This window comes from Netta rufina (genome assembly GCF_964035555.1).
Source record: "Netta rufina genome assembly, chromosome: 10".
NCBI lineage: Eukaryota > Metazoa > Chordata > Aves > Anseriformes > Anatidae > Netta > Netta rufina.
The window spans coordinates 13,803,220-13,818,665 of NC_140133.1; the positions used below are offsets into that span (position 1 = coordinate 13,803,220).

At 71.2% G+C, this 15,446-nt stretch overlaps 3 protein-coding genes across 4 annotated transcripts; all 3 read left to right on the forward strand.

Moving 5' to 3' along the window:
• The first annotated feature begins 507 nt into the window (after positions 1-507).
• Positions 508-5,789, forward strand: SLC6A8 (solute carrier family 6 member 8). Its single transcript, XM_084292674.1, has 14 exons — positions 508-801; positions 1,169-1,369; positions 1,755-1,886; positions 2,355-2,637; positions 2,712-2,844; positions 3,059-3,193; positions 3,291-3,394; positions 3,476-3,600; positions 3,679-3,791; positions 3,866-4,003; positions 4,163-4,265; positions 4,356-4,456; positions 4,655-4,825; positions 5,225-5,789. Exons 1-14 carry the CDS (start codon positions 711-713, stop codon positions 5,354-5,356), a joined length of 1,962 nt encoding a protein of 653 aa, XP_084148800.1. The 5' UTR covers positions 508-710; the 3' UTR covers positions 5,357-5,789.
• Positions 5,790-5,888: 99 nt separating this feature from the next.
• On the forward strand, positions 5,889-8,248 carry LOC311212956 (epidermal differentiation-specific protein-like). 2 transcript variants are annotated; one of them, XM_084292683.1, is made up of 2 exons: positions 5,889-6,323; positions 7,042-8,248. In XM_084292683.1, exons 1-2 carry the CDS (start codon positions 6,169-6,171, stop codon positions 8,108-8,110), a joined length of 1,224 nt encoding a protein of 407 aa, XP_084148809.1. In that variant the 5' UTR covers positions 5,889-6,168; the 3' UTR covers positions 8,111-8,248. The 2 variants fall into 2 exon arrangements, with proteins under 2 accessions (XP_084148809.1, XP_084148810.1); XM_084292684.1 differs by having other exon boundaries at positions 6,182-6,896.
• A 901-nt stretch (positions 8,249-9,149) lies between these two features.
• On the forward strand, positions 9,150-15,123 carry QARS1 (glutaminyl-tRNA synthetase 1). The gene is made up of 23 exons (XM_084292939.1): positions 9,150-9,493; positions 10,053-10,162; positions 10,419-10,494; positions 10,707-10,771; positions 10,913-10,966; positions 11,184-11,241; positions 11,480-11,551; positions 11,664-11,749; positions 11,870-11,956; positions 12,028-12,127; positions 12,228-12,306; positions 12,384-12,492; positions 12,566-12,696; positions 12,804-12,896; positions 12,994-13,131; positions 13,205-13,292; positions 13,381-13,524; positions 13,598-13,702; positions 13,838-13,930; positions 14,090-14,217; positions 14,435-14,501; positions 14,669-14,794; positions 14,893-15,123. Exons 1-23 carry the CDS (start codon positions 9,169-9,171, stop codon positions 14,941-14,943), a joined length of 2,385 nt encoding a protein of 794 aa, XP_084149065.1. The 5' UTR covers positions 9,150-9,168; the 3' UTR covers positions 14,944-15,123.
• The last annotated feature ends 323 nt before the right edge of the window (positions 15,124-15,446 follow it).

Below are 15,446 nucleotides of genomic sequence, written 5' to 3' on the forward strand. Positions count from 1 at the left end.
CCCGATGTGCCTGTAGTGCCCGCTGTGCCTGTAGTGCCCCGTGTCCTCTGCTGTTCCCTACGGCCCCACTGAGCTCGTAGTGCTTGGTGGCCTCTGGTGTCCCCCATGGCCACGGTGCACCTGTAGTGCCCGGTGTCTCCCGGAGTTCCCCACAGTCCCGCAGTGCCTTCAGTGCCCGCTGTCCCCCGGTATCCCCCACACCCTCAGTGCAAACTTAGTGCCCGGTGTCCTGGAGTTCCCCACAGTCCCGGAGTGCCTTCACTGCCCGCTGTCCCCCGGTATTCCCGGTGCCCTCAGTGCGCCCTATGTCCCCGCTGCGCCCCCCCGCGCGCTTTGCGCCCTCGCCGCCGGGGACGCCCCATTGCCCCGTGCCCCGGGCGCGCCCCGGTGCCGGTGCCGGTGCGGCGAGACTGCAAGTCCCGGCAAGCCGCGGGCGGGCGGCGCGGCCAATGGCGCACGGGGGGCGGCGCGGCCCGGCTCTGCCTCCGCCGCCGCCCGGTGCCGCGGCGCAGAGAGCCCCGGAGCGGCCGCGCGGCGCCGGCCCCGCAGCCCGGCTCTGAGCCGCCCGCCCGGCCCGGCCCGCCCCGCCGCGCCCCGCCGCCCTCAATGAGGTTCTTCCGACTCACCTTCAAGTGCTTCGTGGATTGCTTCTGAGCGCCCCGGGCACGGAGCCGCCCCCGAGCCGCCCCCGGTCCCCGGCCCCCCGCGCCATGCCCCCCGTCCCCGCCGACACGGCCGCCCCGCAGCCGCCCGCCGCCCCGCGCCGCGACGCCGCCGCCGCCGCCGCCCCGCCGGGCTCCGGTAAGCGCGGGGCGGGGGTGGAAAGCGGGGAGGGGGCGTGGGGAGGAGGGGGACGGGGGACGGGGACGCGCGGAGAGGGATGCGGGGAGGCGCGGGGGGGACCCCACGGCCACGCGCGACCGCGGCGCGCCCCCTCCCGCCGCCGCGGGGTGAGTCACCGCTCTGCATTGTGACGTCACGCGCCGGCCTGACATCTGACGTCACGGCCCGAGTGGGAGTGGGGGGCTCGGGGGGGAGGGGAGGGGGGCAGCGAGCGCCCTCCCCCCCCCCCCACCGCCCCCCCCCACCCCAAGTCTCCGGTGCCCTTCCCCTGCCACCGACCCCATGGGCGCCCGTGCCGCCGGCGTGGGCCCCCCTGTCCCCGCAGAGGGCGCGGAGCCCCCCGCGGCGGGCGAGGAGCGGGCGGTGACGGCGCCGCTGGTGGGGCCCCCCGGCCCCCCCAAAGCGGCCGCCCCCGAGCGGGAGACGTGGACGCGGCAGATGGACTTCATCATGTCCTGCGTGGGCTTCGCCGTGGGGCTGGGCAACGTCTGGCGCTTCCCCTACCTGTGCTACAAGAACGGCGGAGGTGAGCCCCGCCGGCACCCCGGCACGGGCTGGGGGGGTGCAAATCAAGGGGGGGGGGGGGGGCGCACCCCGCATCCCGCACGCTGCCCTGCCGCCCGTGGGGATGCCCCCGGAGGGGTTACGGGGCCGCCCGCGTGTGTGCCGGGCTGCCCCATGGGGCTGCTGGGGGTCCCGTGGGGGTCAGGGGCTGCGGGGAGCCCCCCGGCACCTGCCTGCCCTGACCTACATCGGCGGCGCGGCGAGGGGGAGTGCGCGGAGGCCCGCTCGCCATTCGCTGCGCCCGGCGGGCGGCGCGGGGGGGACCGGGGAGGGGGCCAGCGGGCGGCTGAGCCTGCCCCGCGTGTGCCCCCCCCCCCCCCCCCCCCCCTCCTCCTCCCCGGTGCCAGGCGTCTTCCTCATCCCCTACCTGCTCATCGTCTTCGTGGGCGGCATCCCCGTCTTCTTCCTGGAGGTGGCCCTGGGGCAGTTCATGAAGCAGGGGGGCATCGCCGCCTGGAACATCGCCCCCCTCTTCAAAGGTACCGCCGGGACCCCGCCGCCCTTTAAATCCCCCCCCACACACACACACACACCCCGGCCCTGCCCGGGGGCCCCCCGGCACCGTGCCCGCGTGCTGCCGCCGGCGGCTCCCTGCCCACGCCCTGCCTGCTGCCTGCACCTTGCCCGTGTCCCGTGGGCGCCCTGGCCAAGGGTGGCAGCTCCCCGCGGCGCCTTGCCCTGCCCCGCGGCTCCCCGGCTGCCGCCGCCGGCTTCCCCCGAGCGCCGCCGGGTCCCCTCCCTCCTCCCACCTCCTGCGGTTCACCACGTCCTGCCCCGTGCTCCCCGCACGCCCCGAGCCGTCACCGCTGTCCCAGCCCCAGCCGTCACCGCCGTCCTGTCCCGGGTTTCTTCCCCCCTTCCCATCCCCACCGGGTTTGGGTCGCCGTGGGTGGGCTGGGCCCCGCGCCAGCCCCCCACGGGCTCTTGACGTCCCGGTGGTGCTTCAGGTCTGGGCTTGGCCTCCATGGTGATCGTCTTCTTCTGCAACTCCTACTACATCATGATCCTGGTGTGGGGGCTCTTCTACCTGGTGCACTCGCTGACCGACACGCTGCCCTGGGCCACCTGCGGCCACGCCTGGAACACGGAGCAGTGCGCCGAGTTCTTCCACCTGGAGCTGTGCCGGAACGCCAGCACCAACGCCAGCGCCGCCGCCGCCACCGCCGGGACCCTCAACTTCAGCTGCACCGACCTGGCCAACAAACGCTCGCCCGTCATCGAGTTCTGGGAGTGAGTGCGGGGACACGGCGGGGACACGGCGGGGCCGGGGATGTGCCGGCGCTCAGCACTGCCCCGCTGTGCAGGAACAAGGTGCTGCGGCTCTCGGGGGACCTCAGCGAGCCGGGGGAGATGAACTGGCAGATGATTCTCTGCCTGGTCACCACCTGGGTCGTCGTCTACTTCTGCATCTGGAAGGGCGTCAAGTCGACGGGGAAGGTAACGCTGGGGGGGCTGCGGTGCTGCCTCCCTCCCGTCCTCCCACGCCACGGCCCCGCCGGTCCCACATCCGCCTGGGGGGCGCCACCAGCACCCGGGGATGTCCCAGGTCCCGGTCTCAGCGGGGACACCTGCGGCACAAGAGAGCCACAGCCCTGCCCCACAGCCTGGCCGGGGGGGCTGGGGCTCACCAGCACCCCCTCCTCCTCCGCAGATCGTCTACTTCACGGCGCTCTTCCCCTACGTGGTCCTCATCCTGCTGCTGGTCCACGGCGTGACGCTGCCCGGGGCGCTGGGCGGCATCGTCTACTACCTGAAACCCGACTGGTCCAAGCTGGCCGAGGCGCAGGTGAGGGCAGGGGGAGGGAGGCGAGGGCCGGGAGGGGCCGGGACAGGGACACACGCTGCGCCCCCCCGGCACCCCCAACGGTCCCCCTGCGCCGCAGGTCTGGATCGACGCCGGCACCCAAATCTTCTTCTCCTACGCCATCGGGCTGGGCGCCCTGACTGCGCTGGGCAGCTACAACCGCTTCCACAACAACTGCTACAGGTAGGGCCATGCCGCCCTCGTGGGGAGCCCCCGGCACCCCCCGGTGCCCCCCCGGCTCCCCGTGACCCTCTCTGCCCGCAGGGACGCCTACATCCTGGCCGTCATCAACAGCTCCACCAGCTTCTTCGCCGGCTTCGTCGTGTTCTCCGTGCTGGGCTTCATGGCCTCGGAGCAAGGCGTGGACATCTCCAAGGTGGCCGAGTCCGGTGAGTGGTGGGCGGAGGGGTGCCGGCCGGTCCCGTGTCCCCCGTGGGGCTGGCACCGCTGACCCCGCTGTCCTACAGGCCCTGGGCTGGCCTTCATCGCCTACCCCAAAGCCGTGACGCTGATGCCCTTGTCCCCGCTGTGGGCCACGCTCTTCTTCTTCATGCTCCTGGTGCTGGGGCTGGACAGCCAGGTACGGTGGCGGGGATGGGCGCGGGGCCGGGGCCGGGGCCGCACGCCCCCGCTGAGCCCCGCCGTGTGCCGCAGTTTGTCGGTGTGGAGGGTTTCATCACGGGCATCCTGGACCTGTTCCCCCAGCCGGGGGCCGGCTCGCTGCGCCGCGAGCTCACCGCCGCGCTCTGCTGCGTCGTCTGCTGCCTCATCGACCTCTCCATGGTGACACAGGTGGGGACGCGGGACAGCCGTGGGGACGCCGTGCTGTCCCCTCCCGTGGCGTGGGGCAGGAGCTCCCGTGGCCCGCGGGGTGTCCGTGCTGCCGGGGGGCTCTCGGGGACGTTTGGGACCGGCGGCGCAGCCCGGTGACGCGTGTCCCCGTCCCCGCAGGGCGGCATGTACGTGTTCCAGCTCTTTGACTACTACTCGGCCAGCGGGATCACGCTGCTGTGGCAGGCCTTCTGGGAGTGCGTGGTCATCGCCTGGGTCTACGGTGAGGCCGCGGGACGGGGACGGGTGGCGGGCACGGGTGGCGGGCACGGGCACCCCACGGGACCCGGCTGTCACGTCCCTGTCCCCGCAGGCGCCGACCGCTTCATGGACGACGTGGCCCGCATGATCGGCTACCGGCCCCTGCCCTTCATGAAGTGGTGCTGGGCCGTGGTGACGCCGCTGGTCTGCGTGGTGAGCCGGGGACGCGCTCACGCGTGGGCTGGGACCGGGGCGCGCGTCCCGTGCGCGCTGCACCGCGGGCACCGGGCTCCCCCCGGCGGCTGCTGGGGGCACGGCAGGGCCCTGGGTGCTGGGCGCTGGGTGCTGGGCGCTGGGACACCCGTGGGGGTGGGATGACACAGCCGGGACCTCGCTTTCCCCCTGCCCCAGGGCATCTTCGTGTTCCACGTGGTGAACTACAAGCCGCTGACGTACAACAAGACGTACGTGTACCCCTGGTGGGGCGACGCCATCGGCTGGGTCCTGGCACTGTCCTCCATGCTCTGCATCCCCTGCACCGTCCTCTACAAGCTCCTGCGCTGCAAAGGTTCCCTGCGTGAGGTGAGGCGGCTCCCTCATCATCCTCATCCCAGTCCCCATCCCGCTGTGACTCCTGCCCCCTGCGCTGTCTCCGTCCCACCACCACCCAGGTCTCATCGCTGTCCTCGCTGGCATCACTGTCCCGTCCCGTGCTGAATCCCATCCTCGTCCCCACTGCCACCTCACCTCCAGCTGAATCCTGTCCCTGTTACTGTCTCAATCCCATCCCCATCCCTGTCCCCATCCCGTCACCATCTCAGATTTATCCCTGTGCCCCCCTCACCCCTCTCCCAACCCCATTTCCACCCCTTCCCCACCCCAATCCCCGCCCCATCCCCACCCCATCCCCGTGGGTGGGGGGCTGCCCCGTGCCACCCCCATCTCGGTGGCCCCGGTGCCGACCCCATCCCGTCCCCGCAGCGCTGGCAGCTCCTGACCACGCCGATCTGGGGCCACCACCACCTGGAGTACCTGACGCCCGAGGCCGAAGCCAAGCTCCTGGCCCCGGAGCCCCCCAAGGAGAAGACGACGCTCTTTGAGACTGTGATCTGAGCGTGGGGAGGGTCGCGCTGCTCCCGCCTGCCATAGCAATAATGCCAGCACCGCCTCCCACCCTCGCTGCCCCGCGCCCGGGACCCCCCCCCCCCCACACACACACCCACACACACACACACCCGCCGCGGGGACGGGGCTCCTCGGGGACACGGGGCCGGGGCGGCCACGGGGGTCCCCGACACGGGGGGGGGGGGGCGTGCGGCACCGGGGGAGGGGGTGGGCTGGGGAGGGTGGGGGAGGGTGGGGGGGAAGCGAGCGGGACAGCCCCTCCCCGGTGTCCGTCCCCACGTCCCGGTGTCCGTCCCCACGTCCTGTCCCGGCCCCCCCCCCCCCGGCCGGTGGCACCTCGCTCACTAACCGCTTCTGTAGCGTTTGTCTGGTGTAACCCCGACCGCCCCGACATCTGGCAATAAACTGGGAGACCCTGGCAGCCCCGCCTCGGGAAGGGGGCACCGCGTTTTGGGGAGGGGTGGGGGTGCTGAGGAGGGGGGCTGCAGCCCCCGGGGGCGGCGCTGGAAGGGGCTGGCGGAGCGGAGGGGGCTGCGAGTGCGAGGCTGCTCCTTGCCATAAGGAGAAAGGGGGTGCAGGGGGGCAGCTGCTGCCCCATGGGGGGTTGTGGGGCTGAGCCCCAGCTCACTGGTGCTCGCTGAGCCTTCCTGTCCCCTGGGACCGAGGGTCCCCAGCTGCCTCAGCACCTCGAATTGCCCAACTCTGGCTCCGGGGCACAGCTGGGGGTGTCAGAGGGTGCGCACCCTGCGCCTGGTGCCAGTGGTTTGTATGGGGCCAGGGCCGTGCCCCCGCCGCCCTCCATGCCCAGCAGTGGCACCGATTCCCTCCAGCAGCGCCGTGGCCACCCCAGGAGGTCCCGGAGCATCCTGCCCTGCAGCGGGGTCGGGGACATCCCCACCAAGAGGGACGAGGGGGTACAAGTGCCACCGCCTGCCCGGGCCTTCCTCGGGCACAGGTCTGTGCAGGGGGCTGCGTCGTGCCGCGTCACACCACGCCGTGCTTCGGGGCTCTGTCCTCACACCCCGTGCCATGTCCGGGGCTGTCCCGTGCCAGGTGGCCGTGCCATGCTGTGCCACGCCGTGCCAGGGCCTGCACTGAGCTCCCAGTGGCACCACGGCACGCTAGGGGCTCGTCCCCAGGTGCCACCCGGTCCCACCACTGCACCCTCTCACCCCGCCGGGGTGAGCCGGCCGGTCCTGCCCCACCGGCAGCACACTGGGTAATTAGTGCGGGCAGGGCACGGAAGCACCATTGATAATTGGCGGTGACTCGTTAGCGCTGGAGCGCCGCGTGCCCGGGGTGCGGCAGGACTTTCCGGCAGGGCTGGTCGGCGGGGCCGCCGGGCGTCCCGGTGCGGCGGGGCCGTGCGGGTGCCCGCTGCCACAGCGGGGCTGGGGCCGGGCGAGGAGGGCACGGAGGTGAGCGTCAGCATCGCCCTCGCTTCGTGTCGTGGCACGCCGCAGCCCTGCCGCCCCCTCGATAAAAGGCACGGCCGCGGGCCAGCGTCGGGGCGCTGCCGGCGGAGACGGTGAGAGCACAGGGATGGGGATGGGGGAAATGAAGGGGAAGGGGGGAGAGGAGGTGCTGGGAGAGGGCTTTTTGCCACCTGGGCTTTCCCCACGGCCCCACGCGAGCCCGGGTGCCGGGTTTGACGCGCGCTGTGCCCCCCGCAGGGACGGCGCCCGCGGCACCATGAACCGGATCACGGTGTACGAGCGCGCCAACTTCGAGGGGCTGAGCCGGGAGTTCACCTGCGACGTGCCCGACCTGCACGAGCTGGACTTCGGGAACTGCATCGCCTCCCTGAAGGTGGTGGGGCAGCCCTGGATCGCCTACACGGAGCCCAAGTACGAGGGCGAGCCGCACGCCTTCGAGGAGGGCGAGTACCCCTCGGTGGGGCGGCCCAACAGCTTCTCGGCGCTGCGCCTGGTGCACCACGACCTGGGGGACCCCCAGATCACCCTCTACGAGCGCCCCAACTTCCAGGGGGCCTGCAAGGTGGTGACGGAGGAGACCAACCTGGCCTACGGCTACTTCAACGACCGCGTGGCCTCGCACGTGGTGCAGCGCGGGGTCTGGCTGCTCTACCAGCACCCCGGCCGCGGGGGCTGGCACTGCCTGGCCTGGCCCGGCGAGCGTTTGGCCGACTACAAACCCGAGCTGAACTTCCAGGCCAGGCTCTCCCACCTGCGCCCGCTGCGGCCGGGGCAGCCTCAGGTCTCGGCGCAGCTCCTGTGGGAGCAGAAGCGGGTGGAGGCCGAGCGGGAGGTGCTGGTGGACGAGATCGTGGGGGTGAACGAGACGGCGGCGGAGCAGGCGCTGGCGGCGGGCAGCAGGAGGGAGTACAGCACCACGCTCTGGCAGAGCTTCCACTTCAGCAACGCCAGCAGCCTGAAGGCCGGGCTCTCCTTCACGCTGGCCGTGGAGGCCTCCAACGTCTTCACGGTGCAGAAGGGGCGCAGCGAGTCCAGCACGCGGCGGGAGCGGGTGGAGGTGCAGCTGCCGGCCAAGATCCCCCCGCGCACGGCGCTGAGCATCCGCGTGCTGCGCAAGGAGGTGACGCTGTCCGTGCCCGTGCTGCTCACCCTCACGCAGAACGAGGCGGTGCGCACCGAGCTGGGCGAGTACCGCAGCGTCTCGGGCACCAACATCAGCGCCCACTTCAGCATGAAGCCTCTGCCGGCCGCCGGCACCGAGCCGGGGGACGCGGCGGGGACGGAGAAGGTGCCCGGCGGGTGCTGAGCCCCTGCCGCTGCCCTGCGTGTCCTGCGCGAGGTGTGGGGTGCGTGACTGTGGGGGCGCCTCGGTGGTGGCTCTGGTGGGCAGGACGCGGTGCCAGGAGCCCCGAAATGGGGGCAGTGAGAATAAATCCTGTCCTGAACCGCCAAACGCTGCTGCTGCTGCTGCTGCTGGGGGCTGGCAGAGGGGGGGATCTGGGAGGGGACGTGGTGGGTGTGGGGATGGACACGGGTGGCTGTAGGGACGTAAAGGGGGGGATACATGGCTCTGGGGGCACAAGGAGGGAGACAGGGATAGAGATGGGTGGGTGTGGGGACATAAAGAGGGGATACTCGGGGCTGTGGGGATACAAGAGGGGACATGGGGATGGACATGGGTGGCCGTGGGGACACCGTGGGGGACATGCATGGCCATGGGACACGGGGGGGACATGGGGATGGACATGGGGACATAAAGGGGGGATGCCTGGGGCTGTGGGGACACAAGGGGGGACATGGGGATGGCCACGGGTGGCTGTGGGGTCACAGAGAGGGACGTGAGTGGCCTTGGGGACACACGGGGATGGACACGGGTGGCTGTGGGGACACCATGAGAGAAACACGGGGCTGTGGGGACACAGGGGGGTGGCCACGAGTGGCCATGGGGACACAGTGAGGGACGTGAGTGGCTGTGGGGACACGAGGGGGGACACAGGGATGGCCACGGGTGGCTGTGGGGACACAGTGAGGGACACGGGTAGGCATAGGGACACAGAGGGGGGACACGGGGTGGACACGCGTGTCCGTGGGGTCCCGCTGAGGCCCCCCCGCGCCCCCCGCGCCCGCTCACGGGGCCGCCCCCTCCAGCCCCCAGCCCCGCCCCCCACGTGGCGGTGCCCGCCTGGCCCTTTAAAACACCCCCCTCCCCTCCCCTTAAGCCACGCCCCCCTCCTTCCCATTCGCTGTCCCCTCCGCGCTCTCCCCCTCCTCATTGGCCGCGGCGCGCGGGGCGCGGCGCCGATTGGCTCATCCGGCTGGTCCGTCCCGCCCTCCTCCCCGGGCGGGGAGGAGGAGGGAGCCAAGATGGCGGCGGCGATGGCGGCGGAGCCGGTGGCGGCGGAGCCGGCGGCGGAGGCCGAGTCCGAGTCCGAGGCGGAGGCGCTGGGGCTGTTCACCGGCATCGGGCTGAGCGAGGCCAAGGCCCGCGAGACGCTGCGCAACGCCGCGCTCAGCGCCCAGCTCCGCCGCGCCGTGCTGCAGGCCCGCGGGGCGCTGGGCCCCCGCCTGGACAAGGCCACCGGGGCGCTGCTCTACAACGCCGCCGCCCGCCTGCGCGACCCCGGCCGCCTCGCCTTCCTCGTGGCCTACATCGGCCGCGGGGACATCCGCAGCGACCTGCAGCTCGGCGGTGCGGAGGGGCTGGGGGGGTGGGGAGGGGTCCTGGGGGGTCTATGGGGGTCTTGGGGGGGTTGGGGAGGTTCTGGGGGGGTCCTGGGGGGCTTAGGGAGGGCCTTGAGGGGTCCTGAGGGGGTTGGGGAGTCCTGGGGGGCCTTGGGGGGTGAAGGGGAGCCTTGGGGAGGGCCTTGGGGGCTTGGGGAGGGTTCTGGGGGGCCTTATGGGGGTTCTTGAGGAGCTTATGGGGGTTCTGGGGTGCTTGGGGGGGTCCAAGGGGTCTTAGGGAGGGTGTTGAGGGGTCCTGGAGGGCCTTATGGGGGTGCTTGGGGGGCTTATGGGGGTCCTGAAGGGTTTTGGAGGGTCCGGGGGACTTAGGGGGGACCTTGGGGGGCTCCTGGGGGGCATTATAGGGGTGCTTGGGGGTCTTATGGGGGTCTAGGGGGGCTTGAGGAGGGCCTCGAGGGAGTCCTGGGATTGTTCTGGGGGGCTTGGGGGGATCCTGGAGGGTCTTTATGGGGTCCCTGGGGGTTTTGGGGGGGCCCACGCTGCTGCTGACGGCGCTGTGCCCGCAGCCGCCCTGCAGTACCTGCGCAGCCACCCGCTTGACCCCCTGGACGCAGCCGACTTCGAGCGGGCGTGCGGAGTGGGTGTGAGGGTCAGCCCCGAGCAGATCGAGGAGGCGGTGAGAGATGGGGAGTGAGGGAGGGGGTGATGCAAGGGGCTGGGGAGTTTTTTGGGGACGAAACACAGAAATCAGGGTCCACAGGACCGGGGAGTCTGGGGGTGGACACATCACACGAGGCTGGGGGGACACCACAGGGGACCAGGGGGTCTGGGGGGGACACAAGATGGGGCTGGGGGGGTCCGGGGGAGGGTCACCATATAGGACTGGGGTCCCAGCTCGCCGCTCAGCCCCGTGTGCCCGTTGTGCTCGCCAGGTGGAGGCCGTGATCAGCCGGCACCGGGAAGAGCTGCTGGCCGAGCGCTACCGCTTCAACATGGGGCTGCTGATGGGTGAGTGGAGGCAGCGGGGGTCCCTGTGCCTTAATCCCCTCCTGCCTCGTGTCCTGTCCCCCTCCGGGCTTCCTCTGCCGCCCTGCTGGAGGGGCAGGGGCACCCCCAGCACTCGGGGTCCATCCTGGGGCTGCTGGCCCAGGATTTGGTGCGGGGAGCCCCGGCCAAAACCCCCCCCGGGCCCCTCGCCCACGCTGTGCTCCCCCCTGCAGGGGAGGCGCGCAGCCGGCTGCAGTGGGCGGACGGGAAGAGCATCAAGAACGAGGTGGATCTGCAGGTGGGTGCGGGTCGGGCACTGCCCGTCCCCTGGGGGTGTGAGGCCGGGAACAGCTCGTCCTGCGTGGGTGTGGGGCAGGCTGCGGGTCACGGGGCTGCCCTCGGGCCCTGGGGCGCTGCACGGAGATGTTTTTGTTCCCAGGTGCTGCATTTGCTGGGACCAAAGACGGAAGCAGATCTGGAAAAGAAACCAAAGGTGAGGCAAGGGGGAAGGCTGGCAGCTGGGATGGTGTTTTTCTGGCTCTGCAGCCCCAGCCACCCTCGGGGCCGTGCTCTGGGCTGGTTCCCGTCCCTGTATGTGGTCCCCCTGCTCCTCGGGTGCCCGGCTGCCGCCCCGGCATGGGGCCAAGGGAGCTGGGAGGTGGGAAGGGGCGCGTTGGAGCCGGGTGCTGAGGCTGTGCTCATCCCTGCAGGCTACAAAGGCCCGGCCGGTCCAGGAGGAGAAGCAGAAGGCGCCCGTGGTGGAGAATGGTGAGGGCTCTGTCACGTCCCAGCCCTCTGGTTCCTGGGACTCAGCCCCAGGAGCGAGCCGGGCTGTGCTCAGGCAGCTCGCACTGCTTGGGGCCCTCCCTTTGTCCCGTCAGGCAGCGCTGCTCTCGCACCTTTTGTCCTTCATGGGTCAAAAGTGAGGTGTCAGCAGCACCGCGGGCAGGCGGAAGAGGAGGAGGAGGAGGAGGTGGCAGCGGCTCAGCCCCGTCTCTCCTTGCAGGTGAGGTGGGCACGGAGGCGAAATCGCTGCTGGAGCAGCTGCGGGGAGAAGCCCTCAAGTTCCACAAGCCGGGTGAGCGTGGGGAAGCCCTGCCACGTGCTGGCCCTAGCCTTTTGTCGCGGGAGGGGGGCTGTCCTGGCCCCGCGCCCCTCCCCACGTGCCGCTGAGCGCGCTGTCACCCCAGGGGAGAACTACAAGACGGAGGGCTACGTGGTGACACCCAACACCATGGCGCTGCTGAAGCAGCACCTGGCGGTCACGGGCGGGCAGGTGAGCTCGGGTCAGCCTCTGAGGGGGGTTCTGTGGGGTGGCGGGGTGGTGGGGAGGCACGGGGGGCTCCTCCTTGGTGCCCCCCTGCCGCAGGACAGCCGTCCCGTTTCCTCCTGGCAGGTGCGGACACGGTTCCCTCCCGAGCCCAACGGGATCCTGCACATCGGGCACGCCAAGGCCATCAACTTCAATTTCGGCTACGCCAAGGTGAGCGGTGCCACCGAGCTGCGCCCCGGGTCCCTCAGGGAAACAGCTCCTCACCGTCCCCATGTCCCCAGGCCAACGGGGGCGTGTGCTTCCTGCGCTACGACGACACCAACCCTGAGAAGGAGGAGGAGAAATACTTCACGGCCATCCGGGAGATGGTGGAGTGGCTCGGTACGGCGAGGGCTGGCAAGGTTGGGATGTGCAGGGCTGCTGCTGGGGACATCCCCGCGTGTAGGTCCCGGGGGTGGCTCCAATTTGCCCCGTCCCTCAGGCTACCAGCCCTACGCGGTGACCCACGCCTCGGACTACTTCGACCAGCTCTACAGCTGGGCCCTGGAGCTCATCCGCAGGTGGGGGTGCTGGGGCGATGGGTGGGATGCTCAGGGGACGCGCTGCTGTGTCCCCTCACCGCCTGTCCCCCCTGCAGGGGCCAGGCCTACGTCTGCCACCAGAAGGTGGAGGAGATCAAGGGCCACAACCCCCCGCCCTCGCCGTGGCGGGACCGGCCCGTGGAGGAATCGCTCCTGCTCTTCGAGGTATCCTTGCCCGGAGGTGGGTGCTTGTGGGATTTGGGTCCGTGGCCCCGCTGATGGCTTCCCTGCCCCGCAGGACATGCGAAAGGGCAAGTTCGGGGAGGGGGAGGCCACGCTGCGGATGAAGCTGGTGATGGAGGACGGGAAGATGGACCCCGTCGCCTACCGCGTCAAGTTCACTCCGCACCACCGCACCGGGGACAAGTGGTAGGGAGGGTCCCGGTGACTGCGGGGAGGGGTCTGCGTCTCGTGGGACCTGGAGGGTCTTGGAGGGGGTTTCAGGGAGCCCAGGGCTGACTGCATCCCCCTCGCAGGTGCATCTACCCCACGTACGACTACACGCACTGCCTGTGCGACTCCATCGAGCACATCACGCACTCCCTCTGCACCAAGGAGTTCCAGGCCAGGTGAGCACCGTGCACGGCCCCGGGGCGGATCCCTGCTGGCAGCGGGGCCGTGGGCAGGATGGTGCTGAGCCAGGTTATTCCTGCGCCTTCCTCGCAGGCGCTCCTCCTACTTCTGGCTGTGCAACGCGCTGGACGTCTACTGCCCCGTGCAGTGGGAGTACGGGCGCCTGAACCTGCTCTACACCGTCGTCTCCAAGAGGAAAATCATCCGCCTGGTGGAGACGGGCGCCGTGAGGTAGGATTGGGGCCAGCAGGCGGGGTGGGGCCCGCTCGGGGTGCGTTTGGTGGTGATCCCGGTGCGTTCTCAGGGACTGGGATGACCCGCGGCTCTTCACCCTGACCGCCCTGCGCCGCCGAGGCTTCCCCCCCGAGGCCATCAACAACTTCTGCGCCCGGGTAGGCGCCGTGGGGCAGGGTGGGGCGGGGGGCAGCCACCTCCCCCAGCCCCCTGGGGTGACGGCAGCCCATCCTGTGTGTCCTGCAGGTCGGTGTGACCGTGGCCCAGGCAACGATGGAGCCGCACCTGCTGGAGGCGTGCGTGCGGGAGGTGCTGAACGAGCAGGCCCCCCGTGCCATGGCCGTGCTGGAGCCCCTCAAGGTCACCATCACCAACTTCCCCGCTCCTGAGGTGAGGCTGTCGCAGGCTGGGCGGGGAGCTGGGGTCCCCAGGGTGGGTTTTCACCCCCTTCCTTCTCCCCCAGACAATCGACGTCCTCGTGCCCGACTTCCCAGCCGACGAGAGCCGGGGCTCCCACAAAGTGCCCTTCCAGCCCACCGTCTACATCGAGGAGACCGACTTCAGGGAGGTGAGCTGGGCACGGTGCTCTGCGCCCCCCAGGAACGGCATCGGCGCGAGGGGGACGCAGCAAGGGGGACAAAGAGGGTGCTGGAAAGGGGAATTTGTGCTGAGCCCCCTCTTGCAGCGGTGACCTGTCTCGCAGGAGCTGGACAAGGGCTACAAGCGGCTGGCCCCGGGGCAGCCCGTGGGGCTGCGCCACGCTGGCTACGTCATTGCCGTCCAGAACGTCATCAAGGTGGGTGAGGGGGGTGGGCAGGGGCTCCCCGCCGCCCCTCTGGGCCTTTTGGGGCCGCGGGAGCGGAGCCTGTGGGTGCGGGGTGCCCCCGAGCTGAGCTGGGGCACGGTGCCTGAGCCCCGGGCAGGGCTGCGGTCTGACTCCTCCGGCCTCGCCCAGAACGCCAGCGGGCGCGTGATGGAGCTGGAGGTGACCTGCACGAAGTCAGAGGTGGCCGAGAAGCCCAAAGCCTTCATCCACTGGGTTGCGGAGCCCCTGCCCTGCGAAGTGCGGCTCTACGAGCGGCTGTGAGTGGGGGGCTGCGGGCAGGGGCTGGCCCCCCCGGGCTGCTGCCCCCCTACAGCCCCCGCAGCCCCGTCTTCAGCACCTTTCTGCCCATCCCGGCTCTGCGTTTCCTCCCCTCCCAGCCCTTCTGGCAGGGTTTTGTCGTCCCCCCCTCCCCCCCCCAGGGCAGGGACTGCTCACGGGCAGCCCGGTGCTGGAGGAGTCTGTCCTTTTTTCCAGGTTTTTGCACAAAAATCCCGAGGACCCAGTGGAGGTGCCCGGGGGCTTTCTGAGCGATCTCAATCCCGTGAGTGCTGCAGGAGCTGGGCTCACAGCCCCACGGGGAGGCACCCCCTTCCCTGCACCCCCTTCCCTGCACCCCCTCCTCCTGCTCCCCCGACCCCGCTGTCAGCATGAATTGGGGCGGGGGGCCCAGGGGTGCTGTGCCAGCCCTGTTTCCCCCCCCCCCCCCAGGCCTCCCTGCGCGTGGTGGACAACGCCCTGGTCGACAGATCCGTCCTGGCCGCCCGCCCCTTTGACAAATTCCAGTTCGAGCGCCTGGGCTACTTCTCTGTGGACCCCGACAGCAGCGAGGGGAAGGTGAGCCCCGGGGGGACAGACAGCCCCGTGGGACCACCCCGGAGACCCTCCCGTGGGGGGGCCGCGGGGCTCAGCGCCTCCCCCCTGCCTCTCCCCAGCTGGTGTTCAACCGCACGGTGACGCTGAAGGAAGACCCCGGCAAAGCCTGAGCGGAGCCCCCGCCGCCCCCAGCGCCGCTCCCGTGCCCGGCTGTGGGGCCGTGTCCCCCGTGGGGGGGGTCCCCAGGCTGCAGCCCCCCCCCCCCACAGCGCCACAGCTGCCTTAGCACAGCCCCACGGGGCCGTGCCCCCCACCCCACGGCATCACCTCAATAAACCGGAGCATCCCAATTGTGGCTCTGCGCCCTCACTGCTTTATGGGGCTGGGGGGGGGGTCCTACACGCGTGGGGGGGGGTCTTACACGAGTGGGGGGGGGACACGGGAGGGCTGGGGGGGGGGGGCGTGGGCGTGGGAGGGCCTTGTGGAGGGCTCCAGGGGGGGGTCTCTAGCCCCGTGGGCTGCCTCAGTGCTGTCTCACGCCACCCCCCACGGGCCTGGCCGGCTCCACGCAGCCACGGGGGCGCGTGGGCACCCCACAGGGACCGCGTGGGTACCGCGTGGGCACCCCACGGGGGTTTTGTGAGCACCCAGCGGGCACCCCACACCTCAGCGG